This window comes from Prunus persica, chromosome G1 (assembly GCF_000346465.2).
Source record: "Prunus persica cultivar Lovell chromosome G1, Prunus_persica_NCBIv2, whole genome shotgun sequence".
NCBI lineage: Eukaryota > Viridiplantae > Streptophyta > Magnoliopsida > Rosales > Rosaceae > Prunus > Prunus persica.
Window position 1 is genome coordinate 45,290,864 of NC_034009.1, and position 24,741 is coordinate 45,315,604.

The window sequence follows — 24,741 nt, forward strand, 5'->3', positions numbered from 1 at the left end:
CAAGACCTCTAGACTCGTATACGAATGGCATGAGGCCCAAAAGCTCATAAAACGCCTCAACATATGTTATTTTTCCAATGTGAGATCCAGATGCATTCTTAATTCCTTTTTATATTTTTCGTTTTCATTCCCAAAACTCTCTGTCGTGTTTTCCTAAGTAAAGAGGAAGCTTTTCCGCAAAACTGAAGTTGAAAGTTCTCCTGCAATAATTACACAAGGGAAGATATCCTTTTATTATTTATTTATTTATCTACTATTTTTTCTGTTTTTCAATTACACCCATCAGAACAGACAGGGAAATGCTACATTTACAACTTATTCATTCATCTTGTACTTGAGCCCTATCTCAAAGCAACTGACAAATCCAACAAAGATTACAATATCACTGGAATTTCATGATGCAGTTTGCAGAAATCATCATCAAGCTCCAAAATTATACGTTTCACACAAAATAACCTAAAGACAGTGCAGCTCAAACTAAAGCATTGGTGAACCTTAAATGCAAAAATGCTCACCCTTCTGACTTCATTGTGTAGATCATGAACATGTTGTAATCAAACATAATGAAACTCTTGGGATGGATGAAACCAATAGATTACGATACAAAATCTGCAAACATAGAACATTTTATTTAATGTAATTCAAATTAACCTCACTTACCAAAGCTTTTCACGGATAGCATATTTCGAAAATGTACAATTAATTGCAAATGGAGTTCTCGAATCAGATAAAGTCCAAATCACGAAAATAAAAAGGTTAGGAACTACAGAAATTAGATAAACTCTCAAACTATAATCCACGATTAAGTGCAATTGAGATTGAATAATGAACAGGTGCAAATACTTATTAATTTCCGTTATAAGGTACGGTGTAGGATTTGATCCGAGAATTGACACTGATGCCCTCTAAGATTTTAAGTTTGTGTTAAGCTTCTAGACAAAGGTGCAATTCATGCATACATGTTCAACAGAAGGCACAACAACACAAGAAAATTGAGAAAATTTCAGTTGAACTTTTCATTGAAAAAAGATAATGGAATTCTTATTTGTAAAATTTTGTTAGTTTCCACACACCCCCAAAAACAATGCAATTAGGAAGTAGAAAACAATAGCTTATTTTCTACCACACTCTTTCCCTCATGTGTCAGCCTCTCGTCATTACCCAATAGAGATCCCACATTCCACATTAGAGGTTGCAAATGCAAGGATTTGAGGATAGGATTTTTTGCTATGATTTCCTAAGCTCTAACATTTACTACATATAAACCTGGTGCATAAGGAAACCAGCAAATCATTTTATATTTCTATTCAAAGCAATCATCAAGCATATGCAAATCGATAATCTCTCACCTGAAATCCTCCTCTATTGCCAAGACAACATACACATCGAAACTCAATATCACTATGCAAGAAGGTAACTGAAATTAATGACACCTCTGAAAATTCCACAAAAGATTTTATTAATTATATAGCACCTTGCTATGGAAGCAGTAAACTTTATGAATAGAAATTTTCAAATCCACGTCAGTGCAACATCACAAATTAATAATTGGGGAAGCTGACTGAAAGCATGCTAAAAATAAAAAATAATAATCTTGCCATCCTAGTTTGCAACTACAACAATACTTTGTTTCATTTGAAGTGGAAACCACAATCTTACTGATTGAACTTTTCCAAGTGGAAGCAGCTAAGTGCAAAATCATGGACTCTAGGTATGGGCACTATTACATCTATATATTGCAGAAGAATGCAACATACAATACAGTATAGCTCGAAATTACAGGGTATTCTCTTAGGAACCATTATCAACATACCAGCACCATGATGAACCTTGGCTGAAATTAATAAATCTAATAATTACACTAAAAACTAAATGGTACTAGGGAATTGGGAGGGGGAGAACGCATTTTGGATACCTTCTGATTATTCTTTAGCTATGCATTTGCATCTGCGCTGATGCTCTGAAAGTTCCTGCGATGTTCCAAATTTTTCAGTATGTACATAAATTTCCTTGTAATGCACCACAGACAGGCATCACATCCGATTCAAATATGATTATAACTCCTCCTTTCTCAGTTATACTTCTTAGTGCCTACTACTTTTTCAAAAGGGGGAGCAAGCAAAGAAAAACTTTTGTAAATTGAACTACGAAAATGGATATCATAGTTTTACTTTCAAATTTTCCCATCCCTCAGGAAGCATACATATTGAGAAAGTTTCTTGAACAAGGTCAATGTATATAATACCTGAATCTGCTTCTGAAGAAACTTCACATACTCCACTGCCTCGTCTAACATATCGGCAGTATTAGTTTGCTGCAAGGAAAATCAATACAAGCACCATAACAAACAAAGTAAGTTATTGTCTGCTTAATTTTGCAAATGCATGAAAATTTTAGACAAATTCTTTTACTTATAACTTTTGAAGTTGTTCTAGAAATCTTCTAGTTTCTGTGCTTTGTGCAAAAGATCAAGATTACAAGTTCTAGGATTAAAAACTGGTAAAAACAGACTTTTTATTACTATCAGGATTTCAAGTTAGAATTTTCTTTAATATGAAAAGAAACAATTGTATTAACATGAAAGAAAACAAGTACAATAGCACTGGACAAGCAGGGACAAGCAGTTCTCTGACTCAACAAAAGTGTTTAGCACTCAGCTATCTGCTCAAACCAAGATAGCAAATACATAACACAGATGTAGCGACATCAATAAACAACACTCTTTCCCACCAGAAGGCTACCTCCTCTAACACATTTTCCATTCCAAAAAAAGGGTCAAAATGCAGCAGCTCCACATTTTCGCCTTTTCCCTTCGACAAAATGGCACAATATCTATCGTTACATGAAGTACACATGAATTTGGAATCACCCAACTCAACCTTGCCTCCCTAAATAATTTTTGCCATAATCGAGTGAACAACAGCCCAGACAACTATGCGTTCATCAACTTATAAATATTCTTTTCCTAACCTGTACCCTATTGAAAATGCTCAAATGCTGCTCTTGTAAGGATTTCATTCACTCAAGTTCTTCATTAAGAAATTGAAGTGATTACTACAGAGTTTGAAGCAAGACAACCATTGCTATCAACATCAACATTATTGCAACAATTATTGTGCACAACAAAACTCTATTTTTGGATTGACTGTCACTTTCTTATTTAAAGAGATTCAGTATTTTCATCAGTAAAATTAAGTTGTAACTTGTTACTGTTGGATTTAGAAATACGAACAGCAGAAACATAAAATCATGTTCAATGGGTAAGACGGAGTTTTATGTGAATTCAACATAAAAGGCAAACTAATAAAGTAGCCTTGGAGATGTGAAGCCCGAAGGCTACACAGAGCTCCTACACATACTTGATAAAACTCTTCTTAGATAGCTTCTCTTCTATAATTGCATACTTTGATACAAACAAACAAGTATTAATAGGAGTCACTTAGTAATGATTAGATAACGCTACATTAACTCCTATGAACCTTTCATATTCATAACTCACCCAATAATTATATATTAATGAACTCGCATTAATCTCCTAGATTAATCATAGATAGATTCTCTCTAAGATACTAACCGTAATTCATTAACTCCTAACTCTGTGATTAATGCCAACAGTTACATATGGGTTAAGCTTGATTGTATTTAACATAATGACTTCAAAGTTTTAGAGAACCGAAAGATGTCAAATGAATTATAATATCTCATGGCAAAAAAATAATAAAAATAATAATAATGTCTCATGACCTTAAGGAACTCTGATGAAACTAAATGCAGTTCTGATTCTAAAAATCCGTACTATTTCGGCATAACGTTTCTTTTAATGAATCAAAAGATCATATAATATTGTAAGCATTTGCTTAATTTATCTCATATAAATTCCGCATTTGTATTAATTTAATCCTGTAATATATGTCTCATAGAGGCCTTAATTTATTGAATAATTGTTTTTCAATATTTCATGATCTATTATTCACAATCATCTATAGTTGTTTCAACTATGTCCGCCGGACTAGAAGAATCAATATGTATAGAAATTCGTATGCCCTAAAAGGATACCTAAATAAAAGGGGAAAATAATAAAAGGAGATCAATTGGAGTTCAGAAGAATGGAGCAGGAGGGTGCACCTTATCCATGTTGGGCACAAGGTCTTGAAGCTTCCTTATGCGGTCACTGATTCGAGTCCTCCGGACCTATAATAATTAACCCAGCAAGCAATTAAACAACTTAGAAAATAACAAACATCAAATATGTTGAACTGGGCTATGAATTTTGATTGAAATTTTTTTTCTTTCTTTTGGGGTCAATTTAAGTTGGGAACCAAACCCTTTCAGCAATGCTCCTAGGATGCGTAGCACATCCACGCTTGGCCCTAACCCTGCAAGGCACTGCATCCTCCAATCCACCTTCCTCCAATTTCTACCAAGAAAATGCAAAACCAAATATTAATTAAATCAACCAAGTTAATAAATTATTAACAAAATTAATATATATTTTTAAAATTTTTACATTAAAAAAACCGAAGATTTAGAGAAAACTCACCACCTCCCTAACCCTCTTATTAGCAGAAGGAGAAGAGCTATTTGGGGACAAGGACACGAAGTCGAGGTGCGCCGGAATTCCAAACCCCGAGAAATACCCTTCCGACCCGTCGTTTGAACTCCCCAGAAACTCCGCCGGAGAGCTGTTCTGTCGGCTAAGAAATCCAGCAGCGGCGGCAGCTTCATACGACACTGGATCCACTGTCGCAGAACCAAACCCTACTGATGTGGCTCCTGTGTTTTCAGCAAGAAGCTCAGTTAAGCACTGGGTGGGCTTCAATGGGTCTTCTTCTTCCTCCTCAAGCAGTGCCTCTAACCATGTCGCCGGCGCCGAGCAGAACCGGCCGAGCCCGCCTCCCCGACTCACTTCTCCGCCGCCACTGCTGCTTCCACCAGCTGCCCGTTGCATCTGCTTTGGCTAGCTTTCAACTCAAAACTATTCACCACTATATATGTATAGTGTTGTGTGTATATATATATATATAATATTTATCTTTTAATATTATAATACCCTGACTTGTGCTAGCTACCAAGTAACTTTTTTTTTTCTTTTTGGGTTTTTGTTTCTTCTGCTGCTGCTGCTCAGGGCTTTTGCAAGCTTCAATATTTAGGAGAAAGAGAGGTGAGAGGAAAAAGACGGAGACAGAGGGACAAATAAAAATAAAATATACTAACTTATAAATTTTTTTTAACAAAATTTATAAAACCCGAGTTGTGCTAGCGTTTGTTGAATTATCCTGTCTGCTGATAAGGGGTTTTTTTTTTTTTTTCCTTCTTCTTCTTCTTTTTCTGCTCAAGCTGCAAAATTTTGGAGAGAGGGAGAAGTGAGAGGAAAGAGAGAGAGAGAGAGAGAGAGAGAGAGAGAGAATGCTTGAAGGAGAGATAAAAATCAGAATTATTATCTTTTTTTCTTTTTTTCTGTTTTGTTTTGTTTTGCTTATTTTGGTTCACTTATCTGAGCAATGTTGCGCCAAATAAAGAAAGGAAAGCAGAAGTGATTGATTGATTGCTTCCTTGTTCGTGTGCTTTCGAGGTGTAGCTCTCCCTTCATTCTGGACCGTTGGATCAGCAGAAAATCGTTGCTATTGGAGAAGTCAACGCTGATTGGGTAACGAAGACGTACGCGTTACGTGAAGAGTAACATGTAAGGTCGGGAGATCGCGGTGCGTGGAAGGCTGGAGAGCCGCAACGTCATCGTTTTGTGGACTGGTAACGGCTTCTTCAATGTGACGATGGGTTTCAAGACCCAGACGAAATGTGGCGCGTGGATACACGTGTGGATGAAAATGGAGGCAAGGGGTTGCCATTGGCGCGTGGAGATATAAGTTTGCTTATTTATTGGATATGGTAGATTTTTTGGGAGCTGTGGTTGGAGTTTGTGTATTTTTGGGTTTGCTTTTTCTGGCAAATTTAAGGAGAGGAGACAACAGTGGTTCGCAATGAGAAAGGTGTGGGCTTTTGTCCTCTTTTTTTTTTTCCTTTTTTTTTTCTTTTTTTTTTTTCATTTCAAGAAAGGTGTTTTGGCTTTGGACATGGACTTTTTAGTCTTTTACTTGCTTTTCTTCTCTGGAGCCAGTGTGGACCCAGCTAGGGTTGAGTCGAATCCAAGGGATTGGAATGTGTTTGTATCTACTCCGTTTGAGCATAAAAACTTTGTGACAGTGTTATTTTACTTGAAAGTGTTATTACGCTTGTTATAGTGTTATTAGTCAAGTGCTATTCTCATTTTATTAAAGTTTTTCTCTTGTTTGAGATATAATGTGATATCACAATGTCATTAGCCCCCCTCCCTCTTCCTTTTTGGAAGGGAGAGGGAAGACAATAACTAATATTTTTCCACCCTTTTAATGTTGTGTAAGATATGCACAAAGTATATGTAAGTAGTACTTTTAATTTATATGCATGCCGTAAATCCTATTCAACCTCCCATTATGTAAGTTTATAAATAGTTAGCTCTACTAAAGATGAAATGAATAAGTTTCATTATGAAGCTTTCTCTTTAGCAAGCCACTTCTCTCTACAATTTTCCCCCTTAGTTTTATAGCATGTTATAGACACAAATTTTTAACCAGTTGAATTTCTTGTGCTTTTCTACATTCCAAGTTACAATATAGGGATACTATAAGGTGCTTGCTATTTCTTGAATTAATTCAAATTCTATTCCGGTTCGATATTTTACGACACGCTGCTAAGTATTCCATTTCATAAGCATACATAAATAATTTTTGGGGGCTCGCAACACTATGTTTTTAACACAATTTTTATACCTTTGGATTAGCCCATTATTAATGGATGAGATTAAGTCTGACATGGTAAGTAGTTTTAATTTTTTTAATAGACAATCATTAATTTTATTTTCTTTCTCATAAAAATAAAATAATTTTTTTTTTCTCTATCCTTCCTTTTTGTCTTGGGAACTTAATCCCAACTGTGTCTTTAATATCAAATATTTTTTAAGGTGTAATAAATAAAGAATCTTACCAAAAACTAAAGGCCCAAACCGTAAAGAGTCTCTTTAACTTCCCCTTCTTCACGCACATGCCATATGTAGCCATCAAATCAAACCATCTTCAGTAGTTCTTTTACCCTCCATTTGGATGAAGTAATTGAAAATAGCATAGAATTTTTAAATAAAGGAATTTAGATCTCCATGGTTTAAATTTATGGCAATAAATATTTTTAGTGTTTTGATTGATGTATTTTGAATTTTTTAAACGACAAAAATTAAAGTGAAAACGAATTCCTGCTCAATAGAAATTGTGAAATGACGATTATTTTTGTGGAAATTAAACTCGGGAATCTCAATCCCAAATTTCCACAATTTTTCCTGAGCGTCATTTAACAAGTTCCATATTTAAGTTGCCAAACAATGAAAGTATCAATTTCTTCACTTCAATTCCATACTTTTAGCTAAATCTCGAGTTATTTTCCTCCATCTAAGCGGAGGGTTATGTCAAAGAAATTTTCAAATAGTCTAATATTCAATATAAGCTAATCCTCTATTGAACTAAGGTTCACATAAAATACATGCTTACTTGGTCTAGTCAAGTCTAGTAACTAATTTAAATAAAAGCATCTCAAATTATAAGTCTTAATTTATATGTTGAATTAGAACAATGCTAATAACCTAACGTTTTCCCCTAACTTTCTTTTCTCAACTTAGATGTTATTCTCACATTAGAGTATACAAAAGTGTATTTATTTTCTTAACACAATGATGTAGTGTGCATATAGTATGCATCAAACAAATATGTGAGACAGAGGTTCTGACAAAGATAACATTACCTTAAGAGCATCTACAATCATGCTCGCTAATTTTTAGTTCAAATTTAGCTAAAAACAGACAAAAGCTATTTTCGGAGTTCTCCATAAAATTTCAACTTCAATCATACTTCCTAGTTTAGGGAGTCATAAATGCTATAATTTTTTTTATTCTATATAAATGGTCAATCTCTACAAAAATTAATATAAAAATAGTTAGCATTGATTAAATGATTAAGATATACATAAAACAAAGAAGCATTAAATTATAAGGAGCCAATATGAGTCATTGCTCTCTCTCTTCTCATATTTAGGAGCTCCTAGAGGTTTCTCTATTTTTAGGAGGTGTATAGGGAGCAAAGTTGGAATTGTATTTTTTCAATTCATACCTAAAATTTATCTAAAGATGTGGTTCACATAGCTCATTGTAGATGCTCCAAGTTACCTATATAGGTATGTTAAAATTTGTCAAAATCCAATAGGTATATGTTCCATGAGTTGTCGTCGTATTTGATGTTTGTTGTTTACCTCTGTTTATTTGGAAATGAAGATGTAAGGTAGTCTTTGATCATGGTTTGTTTATGTTTTTTGAGCCTTAGCAGTTGATGATGCATTGTGCTTTAGAGTAGGCTACATCTTGTAAGCCTATTTCCATTCAAACCAACCAGTGGTTGGTGCATCTACATTGCGCTCCCACGTCTAGTATCTGTAAACTAAACACTGATGGTTGTAGAAAAACTGATACTAATTATATTGGAGATGGTGGTTTATTAAGAGATCTTGCATTGGCTCAAGAGGTTCTCTATGAACCTAGGTATTGGTTCCATCCATAACGCTGAATTATGAGGCATTTTTTGGGGCCTCAACTTGACTTGGGATGTTGATTAGATAGTTGTGGGGTTAAGTGTGATGCCAGTTCTGTTGTAGAACTTTTAACCAGTCCTGTTGTTCATACTCACCCTCTCTCTTTAGCGTTATAAATTGTTGCAAATTAAAGTTTCAAGAAGCATGAAGTTTCTCCATTAAACATGTGTATCGTGAACAAAATTGTAATGCAAATGCTTTGGCTAACAAGAGTTATAAACTTGCTCTTGGTCTTCATATTTTTTATTCACTGCTTTTTGTTCTCTATGATGTTCATGATGTTGATGCTAGCAGTGTGACTATACCTAGGTTGATCTTGTGTAATCTTTTGTATTTGTGATTTGACCCATTTTTCTCCCCGAAAAAAAAAAGAAAAAATTATTCCAATATATGTAACAAAAAAACTTGCAGAAATCAACCAAAAAAAAGGGCATGCAAAAAAAAAAAAGTAAATTTAGGTTTTACCCATAAAAAAATTTTCACTTTTGAAAAAAGCCAAAGCTTTTTCAAAAAAGACAGAAAAACCTCTCAACTTTCAAACCAAAGACATGCAAATGTAAAGGATTCCTTAGGAAATCAAAAAATAAATAAGGGCAATTTTGTCCATTTTGGCTTCTTTTAAAATTTTTCTCTCTCCTTTGGGCTTTTCCAAAGTCTCCCAAAAAAAAAACACATGACACAAATGAAATAAGAAATAGTTATTTACCAATATCCATAGCTTTTCACATGAAGAAGTCTCATTTTCTCATAATAGTGCACTCTCCAATAAAGCTGCACATGAGCCTATGTATTAGGGTTTCTTTGTGATCCCATGAAAGAAAAAAAAAAAAAAGTAGAGGGAAAAAATTTGGAGTTAATGACACTAACGTTGCATGTACTAAACCCTTCTCTTTAATAGCTTTTAGGAATTTGGTGTTCTGTGATTAGTTTGTACAACCACCTGACATTTTCGAATATTAATACGTTAGTATTGTATAATTTTGAGCTTTCCGACAATGATTACGGCGGTTTGGCTGCCATCTGAGTCGATCAAGGTATGCTTCTTCATCCACTTCTCGTTCTCTAACTGATGATATGAGTGGCTAGTGTCGGTTGTATATTTTGCCATCAAAATTTGTAAGAAAGTTGTTCTTAGTGAGCTTAATCTTTTGGTATAGGCCTATCTCAACTAGGTTGGTTTTTTTTTTTTTTTTTTTCAATCGTTAGTAAATGCCCCTGAACCACTGTTATCGGCGACGACCCACTTTGACCTATAATTATCCCCACGTTGTTCCAAGCACGATGATATGCTCAGATTGACGAGATTCCATCGTTTGATAGACAAACGAAGTTTTGCCTATTAGGTGTTTGTAGGATTTCATATGATTAGATTGTCGGATGGATTCCATTTATGGGTATGTCATTATTCGTATCACCAAAAGCATGTATGAACTTCCGAATATAGGATCAAAGTTTTGGATATTTCATATCGACGATTATTGGGTTAAGTTTGTCTATCACGTTCCAATCATGCGATCGACGATTATTTGACCGTTGGATAGTGACCAAACTTGTTGGACACAGTTTGTAGACTGTGGTTGACCTTTAGGAACTTCCGAATTGGAAATCAAAGGTCATAGGCCCCGCGAGCCCATTTGACCTAGATGGTAGGTCCTACTGACTCGGTCGAGACTAAATGGTTCAAGTGTGTTCGTGAGTGAACCTTTGTTTTCTAAAGGTTTTTAACAATTGAAATGCTTTTGAGCTTATCACTTGTGATGTTATTCAGATGCATGGTTTTATATCAAGGGCGTGGATTTGATTATGTTATTCATGATTAAATTGGATTTTGATTTGAATCTCGTAGAAATGTTATTGGAATGTTTATAAGGTTTATTTATGATTGTTATTCGATTTATATGGTTTTAATTGAGGTTTCAAGGCATATTTGCTTATTTTTATGATTATCGAACTATATTAGTTATCTTTATTACGAAATGCTTGGGGTTTCAAGTTATTGAATTTTTACTTGGTTTTCTAGCTTGAGGTGTAGTTTGGTTCCATATTGTGGGTACTCGAGTTTGAATTTGAGTTTGTGAACGGCTTGAGTTGCTTGGGATTACATGAGTACAGTTGGATGAGATTTGAGGAAATGGTTTTGTGATAAGATTTTGGAAAGTTATGTTTACAGATTTGGGAATGGCTTGAGTAGATTGGATTGGTGTTAAAATTTTGGGTAACGGTTTTCAAACCCATCATAAGTACTCTTTCACTAGTGGTATTCAGACATGGTTATCTTGCCCAATTATCTTTGGATTAATCTACGCACATATGACATGCCTTCACGTGCTTCGGGGATGCTCCACATGTGTGGTTGACATGATATGCCAGTGTAGATATCACGGCGTTCCTTATGAGGATTTGCTTCACATGATTTTATGTTTTGCATGTGTAGTACTAGGATTTGTCTCACATGCTGATATGTCCAGCATGTGTAGTGCCAGGATATTGCATGCCTATTCATTTTGTCTACATAGGTGTATGACCAATTGGCTTCAGATATTGAGTTGCTTACAAATATTGTTATCTTACTTCATTGCCTTTAATTTAGTCTACGTCGCTTATAACATGCCCACAGGTGTTTCGAGGACGCTTGACTCGTGTGGTTTTCTGCACGTGTTATGTACAAGTCCGGTTACCAGGATATGCCCGCACAAATATCGGGGGGTTCTTCTTGTGCGGTTGCCAGTAGGGGTGGGCATCGGGACCGGAAAACCGGAACACCGAACCGAACCGGTGAAAAAAAACCGAAAAAAAAACCGGTTGACCAAAAAAGTCAACAAACCGGACCGGAATCGGACCGAACCGATTTCAACCGGTTCCGGTTCTGGTTTTACATCTCTCCGCACCGCACCGGACCGAACCGGACCGGTCATATATTTTATATTTATATTTTTACAAAATTTTAAAATCTAATGCCATTTTTTAACTTTTATAATCACTAATTTTCCAAGTTCAACTTCAAAAAATTTCTAAATGTATGAATTGGATTATTTGTTCATTTTTAAGCTAAAAAAATAAGTTATTTATTATAATTTTTTTATTAAAAAAATTAAAAAAAAATTTTTTTAAAAAAAATTAAAAAATTAAAAAATTAATAATCCGGTTCAAAACCGGAACCGGTCAGAACCGAACCGGCCGGTTTTCGAAATTTTTTTTGCTTAAACCGGACCAAACCGGACCGGTTAAATAATACCGGTTTCGGTTCCGGTTTGAGGTGAGAACCGGACCGAACCTCGCCCACCCCTAGTTGCCAGGATTTGCTTGCACATGCTGATTTATTCTTCGCGAGTGGTGCCAGGAAAGTTTTCGCCACCCAGTTCATTTTGTTTGCTAGGGTTGGCCAATTTTCTTGAGTACTTATTGGTGAGGGTTTTATACGCATTTTCATACTTATGAGACAATGGATTTGAATTTTCTAAGTTTTTTAGGATTTTATACGAATCACAATTGTTGTCTTAAGACATGAGTATGTTCTTACCTGTGGAGTATTAAAGCGGGTTTGATTTAACCCATTTATATCGTTGTAAGAGTTTTCTCGTGGCCAATGTTTTCTTTTACTAATTTTCTAGATTTCCAAGTAATGATTTAATTTCCTTATACATATGTAATAGTTTGATGATTGTTTTGTAATCAATGTCGTTGTTTAAGTTTCAGCGAATTTTATGCAATTTGGTTTTAGAAAAATGTGTAGGAATTTTCAATTCTTACGGGTATAACATGAATTTTCATTACTTACAAGATTTAAGATGTTTCAATTTATTATATCAAGAATTACGTGTGGCTTGATTCCTCGAGAAGAGTACGTAGGCAACCTAAGTACAGCCGCAAGGTTAAACACTACATTACGCTCTATTTTATCGTGATTTTATTTAGTCTAAGACTTACTTCGGGATTGTTTATTGCGTGTTAAGTTATGAAGCTTGCTAATAGATTGGTTATAATCGTGAAAAATAGGGCTTGATGCAATTAGTAATGTTGTTAGATTGTGTCTGACTTATATTGTGCATATTGAAAATTCAAGAATGCTCTGTATTGTTTTTCTACATGTATTAAAATTGGGAATTGCTCCAGTTATAAGGGAGACTCTGCCAAATTTTCGGCAAGAGTCCAACCCCTTGGTTGTTTTAAAATGAGGGTGAAATGGCGTTTTAATAAAGTAGCCGTGACATTTGACAAGTGTTGGTCAGACACATGGCTCGTCATGGATTCCAATCGCGAATTTGGGGCGGGTCTTGTGATGCACTCTTCCTTGAAACACTACCAAAAAGCCCCCTCACATGGGCCACACATGTATGAAATCGGAACAGTTGAGGCCCATCAGTCCAAATAGATTTTAGGCTTTTTATCATAAATATTCTCTAAGGTTTGCAAAATTATCACCTTTAGTCCCAAAGGTTTTTTTTTTTGTGACACTAATGATCCTTAAAGTTACCCTCCACACATCAAAATGGTCTCTCATGTTAGTTTTCATCAAATTTTCTGTTTAATTAATGACGTGACACATATGTGGCCACATAACTTTAAATATATTATATATTTTATTTAGGATTTTTATCACAAAACGTCCCTGACGTTTGCGAAACTATCAGATTGCATCCTTAAAGTTTTTTTCTATCACTTATGGTCCCTAACGTTAATATAGGTGCTCTTAAATAGTCCCTCTGTTAAAAAAATTGTTAAATCTAGGAATATAATCGTCAAATCAATCAAAAATTATAAAATAATTATACTCTTTCGTTCTTCTTCTTCTTTCTCTCTTTCTTTTCTTCTTCTTCTTTCTCTCTGCCAGATTCCTGAAGATTTCATTTAAAATGTTGATTAACAATCAATAGGTGGGGTTACCTCAATGGATGGATTTCTTCATAAATTCTTCAAAACAATGTACAAACAAAAAATGCTTGCGCATGAAAAAAACTACTGCACTATATCTTAAAAGACTATTCCACTATACCCATTAGAGATGGCGCCGACTCATCTTCGAGGAGGCTTAAACATGATGTTTCAGTTGGCAACTATGCTAGGAATCTTCATAGCAAACATGGTAAACTATGGAACACAAAAGCTCGAACCATGGGGTTGGAGGCTCTCTCTAGGCCTAGCTATAGTACCTGCTATAGTAATGACAGTGGGAGGAATATTTTTTCTTGAGACACCAAATAGCTTAATTGAACGAGGAAGTAAAGAAGAAGGACGAAAACTTCTGGAGAGAATCAGAGGAACTGAAAATGTCAATGCAAAGTTTCAGGACATGTTAGATGCAAGTGAGTTTGCTAGTGCAATAAAGCACCCTTTCAGAAACATCCTGGAGAGAAGGAACATGCCTCAACTAGTTATGGCAATCTTCGTGCCAACATTCCAGATCCTCACAAGCATAAATTCAATTCTCTTCTATGCTCCAGTGTTGTTTCAAAGTATGGGGTTTGGGGGAAATGCCGCTCTCTACTCCTCTGCTTTAATTGGAGTAGTTCTTGTTTCGTCTACACTGATATCTACTGCAATAGTTGACAAGCTCGGTCGAATAGTTTTGCTTATTAGTGATGGAATAATAATGATTATATACCAAGTAAAATTGATCTCTCTTTCTTCATAAACACTAACAACTGATTAAAATTCCTTCTTTCCTTTGGATTTCTAGAAGGCTTTCTGAACACTTAATATTCTCTCATCCTGAATGTGAAACGAGTCATAGTTGCCATAATCTTGGGGGTCAAGTTCGGTGAGAATCAAGAGCTATCAAAAGGATTCTCAGTATTGGTGGTGGCAATGATCTGCCTCTTCGTGGTAGCTTTCAGATGGTCATGGGGTCCGCTATAAGCTCATTCTTTCGGAAGGTGGCAGAGAAATTTGGATGTGTTTGCTATAAGGAATCTGGCGGAGAGAAAGAAGAACAAAAGAAAGAAGAAGAAGAAAGAGAGAGAGAAGGGAAGGTAATTAATATATATATATATATAATTTTGGATTGATTTGATGATTATATCCCTGGATTTAACAGTTTTTTTGACAGAGGGACTGTTTAAGAGCACCTATATTAATGTTAGGGACCATGAGTGATAAAAAAAACTTTAAGGATGCAATCTAATAATTTCGCAAATGTCAGGGATGTTTTGTGATAAAAAGCCTTTTATTTAAAGTCACATGGCTCTATTGGATGTGTGGATTCTACGTATATGTCACGAGATGGACCATTTTGGTGTGTGAAGAATAACATTAAGGATCATTAACGTCGCATAAAAACCTTAGAAACAAGAGGTGATAATTTTCCAAACCTCGGCCTTTTGTGATAAAAAGCCCTGGTTTTAATCTACGAGGGCGAAAGTGAAAGTAAAAATCTACAAGCACGAAAGTGAAAATTACAGAGACGATCGATTCAATTAGGCCTAAAAAGAACTTCTCAACCTGCACACTGCCTTTATTATTCTAGTCTTTGGTTTTCGAATCCAAGTCTCGCAAACGGCAAATCCAAATCCTAGGGAACTCCATTCGAAGCGTAGAAACTTGTTCAAGCAGTCTTCGCTGGTGCAGCTATGGCGACTATGGTGAGCTCGGCCTGTGGGCTCCTAGCCATGCTGAACGAGGCCCATCCCTTGCTCAAGCTCCACGCTTTGTCCAACCTCAACAACTTGGTCGACAACTTTTGGCCCGAGATCTCCGCCAGCGTACCCGTCATGTACACATTATCTCTCACCCACTCTTTTTTTTTTTTGGCTGAATGCTTGTGTATAGGGTTCATGTTTTTGTTGATCTTAGAAGAATTCTTTTGATTTTTCGTGTGTATTTTGGAGTATTTAGTAGTTATTTAATTTTTTTGGAATGAAAGCAGGGTTTCAATTCTTAGTTCCAGGTTAGAAGATTAGTATTTTTTTTAATACCAACGAGATTGGATTTATGTGTTTGATATTTGCAATCGTTTTCTGTGTTGGTGGAAGTGAGGGGTGTGTAGGTTGTAATAATTGATCATGTGGTGACTAAGTTGATGATGTTATATGAAGCTATATAAGAAAGCGGATGATGGGATTTATACATATCTTCAATTCTTCAATGGGCAGTTAAATTGTATTTTGTAGGCAGTGTTGAGAAATAAGAATATGGATTCATAATACAACATACAGGAGAAATGCAACTGAGTTTTCCTCATAAGTTTTTCTGCTTTATTTCCTAATGTTGACCTTTACTTAAGAGGAAGAAGGTTACTTGGGATGGTATTAACCGGGATAGAAGTTCTCGAAGCTTTGCATGGGAGGCTACTTTAGGATTGACGATGCTACTTGGTTCTAGGTGCCAATGTCCAGTGCACCTGGCAGTGTCTTCCTCATATGCTTTCTCCCTCCAGATTCTTGATCAGTGAAGGCCTCCTAAAAAATGTTTTGAGCTATTAGTATATATGCTTGGAATAATCAGAATAGGTTCACAAGATCCATTAATAGTAGTATAAGAGCCTACTAATAATTTAGTGAATTTTACTCGAGTTATTTGTTTTTGAAACCTTGTGTGATCTCCTTATGAATTTACGACAAGGGTTATATAACAAAAAGGATTCTTTACAGTGCTACTTGCATTCTGTATGACTTAGGTTGTTCATCTGGTATCTGATCTCTAATTTAATGGAGTTTGAAGATGTGATTTTCTGGTTTTTGGTTGTGCAGGTGGTTTTAAGGAGATCTATTAAGATTAGTGAAGTCCATGGACTTTAAAGACTGTTGATTTTTTGTTTTGATGTCAGTGATAGGAAAGATCAGATTGTTTTTCTATCCTGGTAACTATAGTTCAGGTCATGTTTGTTTTGGATGTAAGATATGTTTTATTTGAATGAGATTATTAGATGTTGATTTTTGTGCTTTAGACTGTTGAAAGAAAGAGGGAAAGTGGCTCTTTCAAAATCGGATAAAAGCTGATGGTTTTTTATTTTTGTATTTTATGGTGGGAGTGGCGTAGCATGATTCAAGCAGACTTCACTGCTCTGTTATTGTTTAATTATGCTGAAATACACCTAATAGATGAATCGACTACTTTGTATTTTGTGTGTTGCGATTATGCCTTTCCAAGGATTCGATTTGGACCAGGTTGACCTACATCCTGATCACACATTTTGATATGATTACCTGAGCTTAAAATAAGAAATCTGATATGTATATGTTTTGACCTATATCCATATTCTTGAGGAGCTTAACATTTTTATTTGGTTATTAAGGAGCTTAACATTTTCTTCTTCTTTCTGATAAAAAAAATCTTCTCCATTACAAAATAAAATTTAAAAAGTTCACCTGTTTGCACAGCGAAATATCTCTTCTAGAGAGTTAAATGATTTATGTTATAACTATCCATAAGGAGCTATACATGGTTTCTTATATGGCTTAGTTTCTTGACTACTATATTTTTTGACCTCTGATAAATGATAATTAAATAACAAACGATGCATAAATAAACTTATTAGACGAGTAAAATTGTCCATTTTGTAACTATTCTCATAATTTATATTGATTTATTGTTTGTTATCAAGTTGTAGCTTATGTATAAATAAGTGAATAGTTTAAGGGTTCTTTTAATGTTTTTAAAAAAGTTTCTTTAGTAGTAAAGGCCTTATTTACAGAAATAAACCTAACATTTCTTTTGCAACAAATAAGGACCTCTGACATATTTATCTTTGACAAATAAGGGCCTCTGACAGTTACTGCAATTGTTACTGATTAATTAAATTTATTTGGATCAAAATCCCATCTTCACAGTGCTAGTTTTCATCACAAATTTGTTACTGATTAGGCTAGTGTGCTTTTAATACCTTTGTTATGCATACCTCCAAACTATGATATTTTGGATAGATAGTGAAAATAAAACTTCTGTTGTTGAACTTCTGTATTTATCGATGTTTTTCTGAATATTTATAATGATGTCATATTGATTCTCAGAGAAAGTTTGTATGAAGATGAAGGGTTTGATCAGCATCAAAGACAACTGGCTGCATTGCTTGTGTCGAAGGTAAAAATTGACCGCGATGCTGCCTCCCTTTTGAAGTAGTGTGTTAGTTCCCAAGAGGTTTTTTTATCAATCAATTTGGTTGCAAACAAATAAGGTTGGGGAAAATCTATTGACCACCATGGACCCTGTTGGCTGAACTTTCTATGCCTGCACTTTTGCCTTCTAATAGCCCAGAAATTACTGGAAAATATTAATGTCCTCATAATACAAAGTCTTTGCTTGTGTGTCTCTGTCATTTGTGGGTTTCAGTTCCCTATCTTCTTCTGGAATATGTTAATTTAACTACTTTGTTCTTTTTGTTTACATGATCTTTTTCCTTACCCCAGGTTTTCTATTATTTGGGTGAACTTAATGACTCACTTTCCTATGCACTTGGAGCTGGTTCCTTATTTGATGTGTCAGAGGATTCTGATTATGTCCATACTCTTCTAGGTAAGGATATTTTTGTTAGCATGATTCCTCTTAGGTGCTAAAACTTACAACTTCACTTTGTAAATGATGACTCTGATTAGTGGGATCTTGGATGTACTTTGAGGGGTAGAACACTATGAAAGGACAATGCTAGTAGGTTTAAGATATCTCAGTATGGATAATCAACTTTCTTTCATGGCCAAGTCATCTCCGATTTAGTACTGTTAGAAGTGGATTAGATGCATTGAACTTTGAGGATGTATTACAACACTTTATTTACATGACATATTTGTTGTTTGCTTCTCTCTTCAGCTAAAGCTATAGATGAGTATGCCAGTCTTAAGTCTAAGGCAGCAGAATCATGTACTGAAGCAGCAAATGTGGATCCTAGATTGGAGGCAGCTAAAGGTATAATTGAGTATCCCCGTCTTAAGTCTAAGGCAGCAGAATCAAGTACTGAAGCAGCAAATGTGGATCCTAGATTGGTGGCAATTGTAGAGAGAATGCTGAATAAGTATGCAGGCTTCTAATGTTTTTAAATGCAATACTTCTGTACCTTTGGTTTTCTGACCACTTTTTCCCTTTAGGTGTATCATGGATGGAAAATATCACCAAGCTATGGGGATTGCAATTGAATGCCGAAGATTGGATATACTTGAGGAAGCAATCATAAAAAGTGATAATGTTCAAGGAACTCTGTCATATTGCATAAATGTTTCGCATTCCTTTGTTAATCTTAGAGAATATAGACGTGAGGTAAGGCTTTGCTCATTCATAGATGATATATTATTGGCTTTTGTGTTTCAGATATATGTGATTTTTTTTTTTCTGATAAGATGAATACATGTGACTTTGTATCTCTTTTTCTCCTTTACTTTTTTTTTTTTTTTTTTGGTTAAGATATGGTATTTCTGTTGCTGCATGGTCTATGGCCAACAAACAGTGATATAGAAGACTTTTCCTTTTGTTGCTTCTTGAGGCTATATTGTATAACATGGTAGATTTATCTATAAGTACGGTGAAAATAGGCCAAAAATACAGATATGAAAAACCTGGAAAATTTGGCATGTAAAGACATACTTAGTTTTAAATATATATATATATATGATTTTAATTACATTTTATATTAAACATGTACTTCGTATAAAATAACTAATAAAAGCAATAATCGTGGTACAACTGAGAGGACTTGAAGGTTGAAAGCTAATAAGTTTTAGTAAAAAAAGAACATATGATACGCATATAGCAAAGGTAGGCAGAATGGATGGTACAATACATTGCATGGCTCCAACGTATTCTTTTATTTTCATGATGTACTTTAGATTTCTGTTTCATATTTGATAGCATGTTATGCTTAAAGACCAATCTTCTGTATTTTCTAGTCGTTGTGGTTCCTTATGTTGTTCATATGCCTTTGCTAACCCTCTTATGAATGTGGAGTTAATTAAAATAGGAGAAAATCATTTAGAGTGCTAGCGGTTCTGGTGATGGTGTTCTGGGTGTTCGAATGGATGTTGAGGATTTTTGAAAGAAAAGACTTATTTGGAAGGGTTAAAATATAATTGCTATACATGGAGGCATATGCAACACAGGATTATGAACAATTTTACCAATTTTTCCATTCTTTGTTGGAATATTAATGTTAGGTTTAAAATTTGCAAGGATTTTAATTTATTCTAGCACTAAGTTGGAGATGTTTTTATTTAAGGGCACACATATATGCCGGATTGGACAAATTACATGGCTCTTATATTGAAAGGCTAGGTTATAGATCTTAGAGGTGTTCTCTTCTTATTTCTTCTTTATCTGTATTCCAGGTTACTGGTATAAGGTAAAGTTAATGGACCAAAACAAAAACAGGTTAAATCTTGATGATATAGCAAGAAGGGGATATAGTTGGTTTGGAACCAAAATCAAAGGCTTTAAGATGATTGGATTGGAAAATTTTGTCTGTTGTGACCCTTTTGTGTCTCATTTTCTATGTTATGCGTCCATAAATATCATGATTAATGATTTTTCACATTTTATTTAATGCTTTGTGCCATGTTGGTTGATTGAATCAAGCCATGCTTTGTGAAAATATCTTTATTGAAGAGAGTGAGCTATTTATCCTTGTTTGTTTCATTGTATAGGTACTTCGCCTCCTAGTCAATGTGTATCAAAAGCTGCCCTCCCCAGATTACTTGAGCATTTGTCAGTGTCTCATGTTCTTAGATGAACCTGAAAGTGTTGCAAGCATATTGGAAAAGCTTTTGCGCTCTGAAAACAAGGATGATGCACTCTTGGCATTTCAGATAGCCTTTGATCTCATAGAGAATGAACATCAAGCTTTTCTCTTAAATGTGAGAAAACGCCTTTCCCCTCCCAAGCCTCAGCCTTCAGAATCTCCGCAGCCAGAATCCAGTGAAGCTGCTCCAAATGAAAATTCTGCTCAAGAGGATGTTCAAATGACAGATGGAGGTCCTGCTTCTAATGTGAGTGTTCTCGAAGATCCGAATGAAGTGATGTATTCTGAGAGGCTGACAAAAATTAAAGGAATTTTGTCCGGAGAGACATCAATACAGTTGACTCTACAATTTTTGTACAGTCATAACAAGTGAGGCTGTTATTTTCTTCCCATATTGTTATTTCATTAATTCATACGTAACTTTTTGTTTCTGCTGGAAATGAGTCATTTAGAAAGTGCTTTAACTGTTTTCTGTCATTTGCATATAGGTCCGATCTTCTTATTCTGAAGACAATAAAGCAGTCTGTTGAGATGAGAAATAGTGTATGCCATAGTGCAACCATTTACGCTAATGCAATTATGCATGCTGGAACAACTGTGGACACGTTTCTTAGGGAGAATCTGGTAAAGCAGATAACGTAATTTGTTGTTTGACCACCTTTTGCATTGGCATATTTCTTTGTTATGAATATTGACAACTTAGGTTTACATTGTCAGGACTGGTTAAGCAGAGCCACAAATTGGGCAAAATTCAGTGCAACAGCAGGGTTAGGTGTTATTCACAGAGGCCATTTGCAGCAGGGAAGATCGCTGATGGCACCTTACTTGCCTCAAGGTGGGGCTGGTGGTGGCAGTCCGTACTCAGAAGGCGGTGCTTTGTATGCTTTGGGTCTCATTCATGCCAACCATGGCGAAGGCATCAAACAATTTCTTCGTGATAGCCTACGCAGTACTAATGTTGAGGTGTGTACTTTGTAAACCTGCGATCACATTTTTTTGGGCATACAAGTTTATTGCCAAATTTTTCTAATGGGATCTTTTGATACAGGTTATTCAACATGGTGCATGCTTAGGTCTTGGCTTAGCAGCCTTAGGAACTGCTGATGAAGGGATCTATGATGACTTTAAAGGTGTGCTCTATACTGACAGTGCTGTAGCGGGGGAAGCTGCTGGGATCAGTGTGGGTTTGCTTATGGTTGGAACTGCAAGTGAGAAGGCTAGTGAGATGCTTGTTTATGCACATGAGACACAACATGAAAAGATCATCAGGTATAGACTTCATTATATATTTTTATATTTGGATTAAAGATAGTATTTGTCAGAGAAAAGCAAGATTTCTTGTCATCCGTGGTAGGAATGATACTCTTTTCCTAGGGTTTTTGCTAACGGTGTAGTATGTTACAGGGGGTTAGCATTGGGAATTGCCCTGACGGTATACGGAAGAGAAGAAGAAGCAGACACTTTAATTGAGCAGATGACAAGGGATCAAGATCCCATACTACGTTATGGTGGTATGTATGCATTGGCACTGGCCTACAGTGGGACAGCAAACAACAAGGCCATTCGACAGCTGCTGCATTTTGCTGTGTCTGATGTGAGTGATGATGTCAGGAGAACTGCTGTTCTAGCACTTGGGTTTGTCTTGTACTCTGAGCCAGAGCAGGTTGGTACTATCTTTTTGTCCATTGCTATGCTCTCAGTCTCAGTACTCCATTTGCTGTTTTTTCTTTCCTACTTGATGTTGCTTGCTGCTTTTTTTTCCTGTTCTCTTATAATGCCTTTATATCTCCAAAATTGAACTGGAAAACTGCAGACACCAAGAATTGTCTCCCTGCTATCTGAGTCTTACAACCCGCATGTTCGATATGGTGCTGCTCTTGCAGTAGGCATTTCCTGTGCTGGTACTGGCTTGAGTGAGGCCATATCTTTGCTAGAGCCTCTGACTTTAGATGTTGTTGATTTTGTGCGCCAAGGTGCTCTCATCGCTATGGCTATGGTCATGGTCCAGATTAGTGAAGCCAGTGATTCTCGTGTAGGAGCTTTCAGGTATTGTCATCGTATTTGCAAAATTTACCATCTCTCTCTCTTTCTCTCTCTGTGTGTCTCTGTGTGTCTACCTCTGTATAAACACACAAATAGAGCCCTTATTAATCCATTTTCATGAGTCGAAAAGGATTGCATGCAAGCCAAACCCCTCAATTTAATCCAATGATCTTAACCGTCTATATGTTAGGTTCCTATTCAAGGAGACCAATAACAAGACAAGCATAGGCGGAAGTTGGAGAAAATTATCCTTTTTCTTCAATAATGTTTGGAATTTACAAAAACTTGTTTACTTATTTTATTACTTGGATCTCTTGTTTTTTGAATATAGGCGGCAGTTGGAGAAAATTATCCTTGATAAGCATGAAGACACCATCAGCAAAATGGGAGCAATCTTGGCCTCTGGAATTCTTGACGCTGGTGGAAGGAATGTGACCATAAGATTGCTTTCTAAAACCAAACATGATAAGGTCACTGCAGTTGTCGGCCTCGCTGTTTTCAGCCAGTTTTGGTATTGGTATCCCCTTATTTATTTCATAAGCTTGGCATTCTCACCAACAGCTTTGATAGGACTAAACTCTGACCTGAAAGTGCCGAAGTTTGAGTTCCTGTCACATGCAAAACCTTCACTGTTTGAATATCCGAAACCAACCACTGTGCCAACTGCTGCATCAGCTGTTAAACTCCCCACAGCTGTCTTGTCAACATCAGCTAAGGCCACGAAAGCCAGGGCCAAGAAAGAAGCAGATCAGAAGGCAAATGCTGAAAAGTTAACCGGGGCAGAGGCTTCATCTGCTAGTGCAAATACTGGGAAAGGAAAACCATCAAGTGAGAAGGATGGGGATTCAATGCAGGCAAGTCCTGTCCCACCCCTTCCCCTCTTCACTTTTGCATTTGCCCAAAAAAATTTTAAGCTCAATGTTTATGTTTTTTTTCTTCTTAAAAATAGTTTCTATTAGTTTTATGACATACTACTGGTTTAAACTGTTCCCTAACTATTATCAGGTTCTCTGATTCCATGTACTTTTATAATCTTTAGTTTAGGACATCATAAGTGGTCTTAATTCAAATCCCCCCTTCCTTTTTGCAGGTTGATGGCCCAACTGAAAAGAAATCAGAGCCTGAGCCCTCTTTTGAGATTTTGACCAACCCAGCTAGGGTGGTTCCTTCTCAGGAGAAATTTATCAAATTTCTGGAAGAAAGTAGATATGTGCCCATTAAGTTGGCACCTTCAGGCTTTGTGCTCTTGAGAGACCTGCGGCCAACTGAACCCGAGGTGCTTTCACTTACGGACACTCCCTCTTCTACAGTGTCACCAGCTGGTGGATCAGCAACAGGACAGCAGGGTTCTGCATCAACCATGGCAGTTGATGAGGAACCTCAGCCTCCTCAGCCCTTTGAATACACTCCTAATCAATGAGCGAGGCAGAAGATGTATTCTACAGTGTTCAGTAAGATTTTTCCCTTTCTGTACAGTGAGGAAACATTAGATTTGGCACTTGCCCCTTCCTAATCTTATTTCTTTTTCTTGCTAGTCAGAATGACGCTATAAATATGCCATTGATTTGTTGGCTTGCTTGCTTTACTAGTTAAAATGTTAAATTTTCCCGTCTACCATGTAGTTGTAACTATCATGTATGGTGTAAAAATGGATGGATCTATTACGTTTTGGGTTGATTACAAATAGAGATAACATGTCCTTACATGTGGTAGTTGCATATTACCACATCGATATAATGAGACTATTTGTTACAGTAATAGTGCTATTTGAGAGCATTTCCCTTTTTCTTGGTCGCGTTAAGTCCTAGTTGTGCTGAATGTTTCATGCAAATGGTTGGGCACCGTAAGCCGACTCACCCGTTCTTTAGGTATGTATCTGAACAACACTTCACAATTGCTCATATGGTGTTGTGTATGAAATTCATCTAAATTATAAAATGTTGTAATAATTAATTTAACTCCAAACTCGACGTTAAATACTCTGAATACCATACAGATACACCTAATAAATTTTTGTATTGTAACTGGTAGGTATGTGAACGAAAACTTAAATTCTTCTTTAAAACATATTCATTTTGTAAGAGTAATTGGCTGTGTAATTCTTTATCCAGTAACATGAATTTTGTTCGTTTGTTATATAAGCAGTATTGGGGAGGGGGGAATCGAACTTAAAACTTTGTGTATATAAGTAAATGTTCTTAATCACTTAAGTTATAGACCTTTACTCCGATAACTTGATTTGAAGGGATTGTAATCCGAAGTATTGACTACACATTAAGGTCATAATTCAAATATCTCCATCTCCTTAATCATGTATAAATTTCTTGTCCTTCTAGTTTGTGGTTTTGTATAAATATAAATGGACTAGTATAGTAATACGA

General features: G+C 35.8%; 3 protein-coding genes across 5 annotated transcripts; 2 read left to right on the top strand and 1 right to left on the bottom strand.

Moving 5' to 3' along the window:
- Window positions 210–5,636, bottom strand: LOC18789835 (transcription factor bHLH80). 3 transcript variants are annotated; one of them, XR_002272047.1, is made up of 7 exons: window positions 4,541–5,635; window positions 4,325–4,417; window positions 4,126–4,191; window positions 2,246–2,314; window positions 1,916–1,970; window positions 1,350–1,435; window positions 210–609 (listed from the first exon to the last, which is right to left on the bottom strand). XR_002272047.1 is itself a non-coding variant. In XM_020566041.1 (6 exons), exons 1-5 carry the CDS (start codon window positions 4,946–4,948, stop codon window positions 1,923–1,925), a joined length of 684 nt encoding a protein of 227 aa, XP_020421630.1. In that variant the 5' UTR covers window positions 4,949–5,636; the 3' UTR covers window positions 210–609; window positions 1,916–1,922. The 3 variants fall into 3 exon arrangements, 2 of the variants coding, with proteins under 2 accessions (XP_020421630.1, XP_007227574.1); XM_020566041.1 differs by lacking the exon at window positions 1,350–1,435 and having other exon boundaries at window positions 4,541–5,636; XM_007227512.2 differs by lacking the exons at window positions 210–609; window positions 1,350–1,435 and having other exon boundaries at window positions 1,443–1,970; window positions 4,541–5,631.
- Window positions 9,660–14,609, top strand: LOC18791771 (sugar carrier protein A). Its single transcript, XM_020558366.1, has 3 exons — window positions 9,660–9,698; window positions 13,643–14,269; window positions 14,380–14,609. The coding sequence occupies exons 1-3, from the start codon at window positions 9,660–9,662 to the stop codon at window positions 14,518–14,520; spliced, it is 807 nt and encodes a 268-aa protein (XP_020413955.1). The 3' UTR covers window positions 14,521–14,609.
- On the top strand, window positions 15,021–24,147 carry LOC18789938 (26S proteasome non-ATPase regulatory subunit 1 homolog A). Its single transcript, XM_020570500.1, has 13 exons — window positions 15,021–15,373; window positions 17,610–17,679; window positions 18,006–18,111; window positions 18,403–18,604; window positions 18,678–18,846; window positions 20,223–20,686; window positions 20,806–20,941; window positions 21,035–21,280; window positions 21,366–21,586; window positions 21,722–21,980; window positions 22,131–22,363; window positions 22,692–23,214; window positions 23,451–24,147. The coding sequence occupies exons 1-13, from the start codon at window positions 15,231–15,233 to the stop codon at window positions 23,778–23,780; spliced, it is 3,102 nt and encodes a 1,033-aa protein (XP_020426089.1). The 5' UTR covers window positions 15,021–15,230; the 3' UTR covers window positions 23,781–24,147.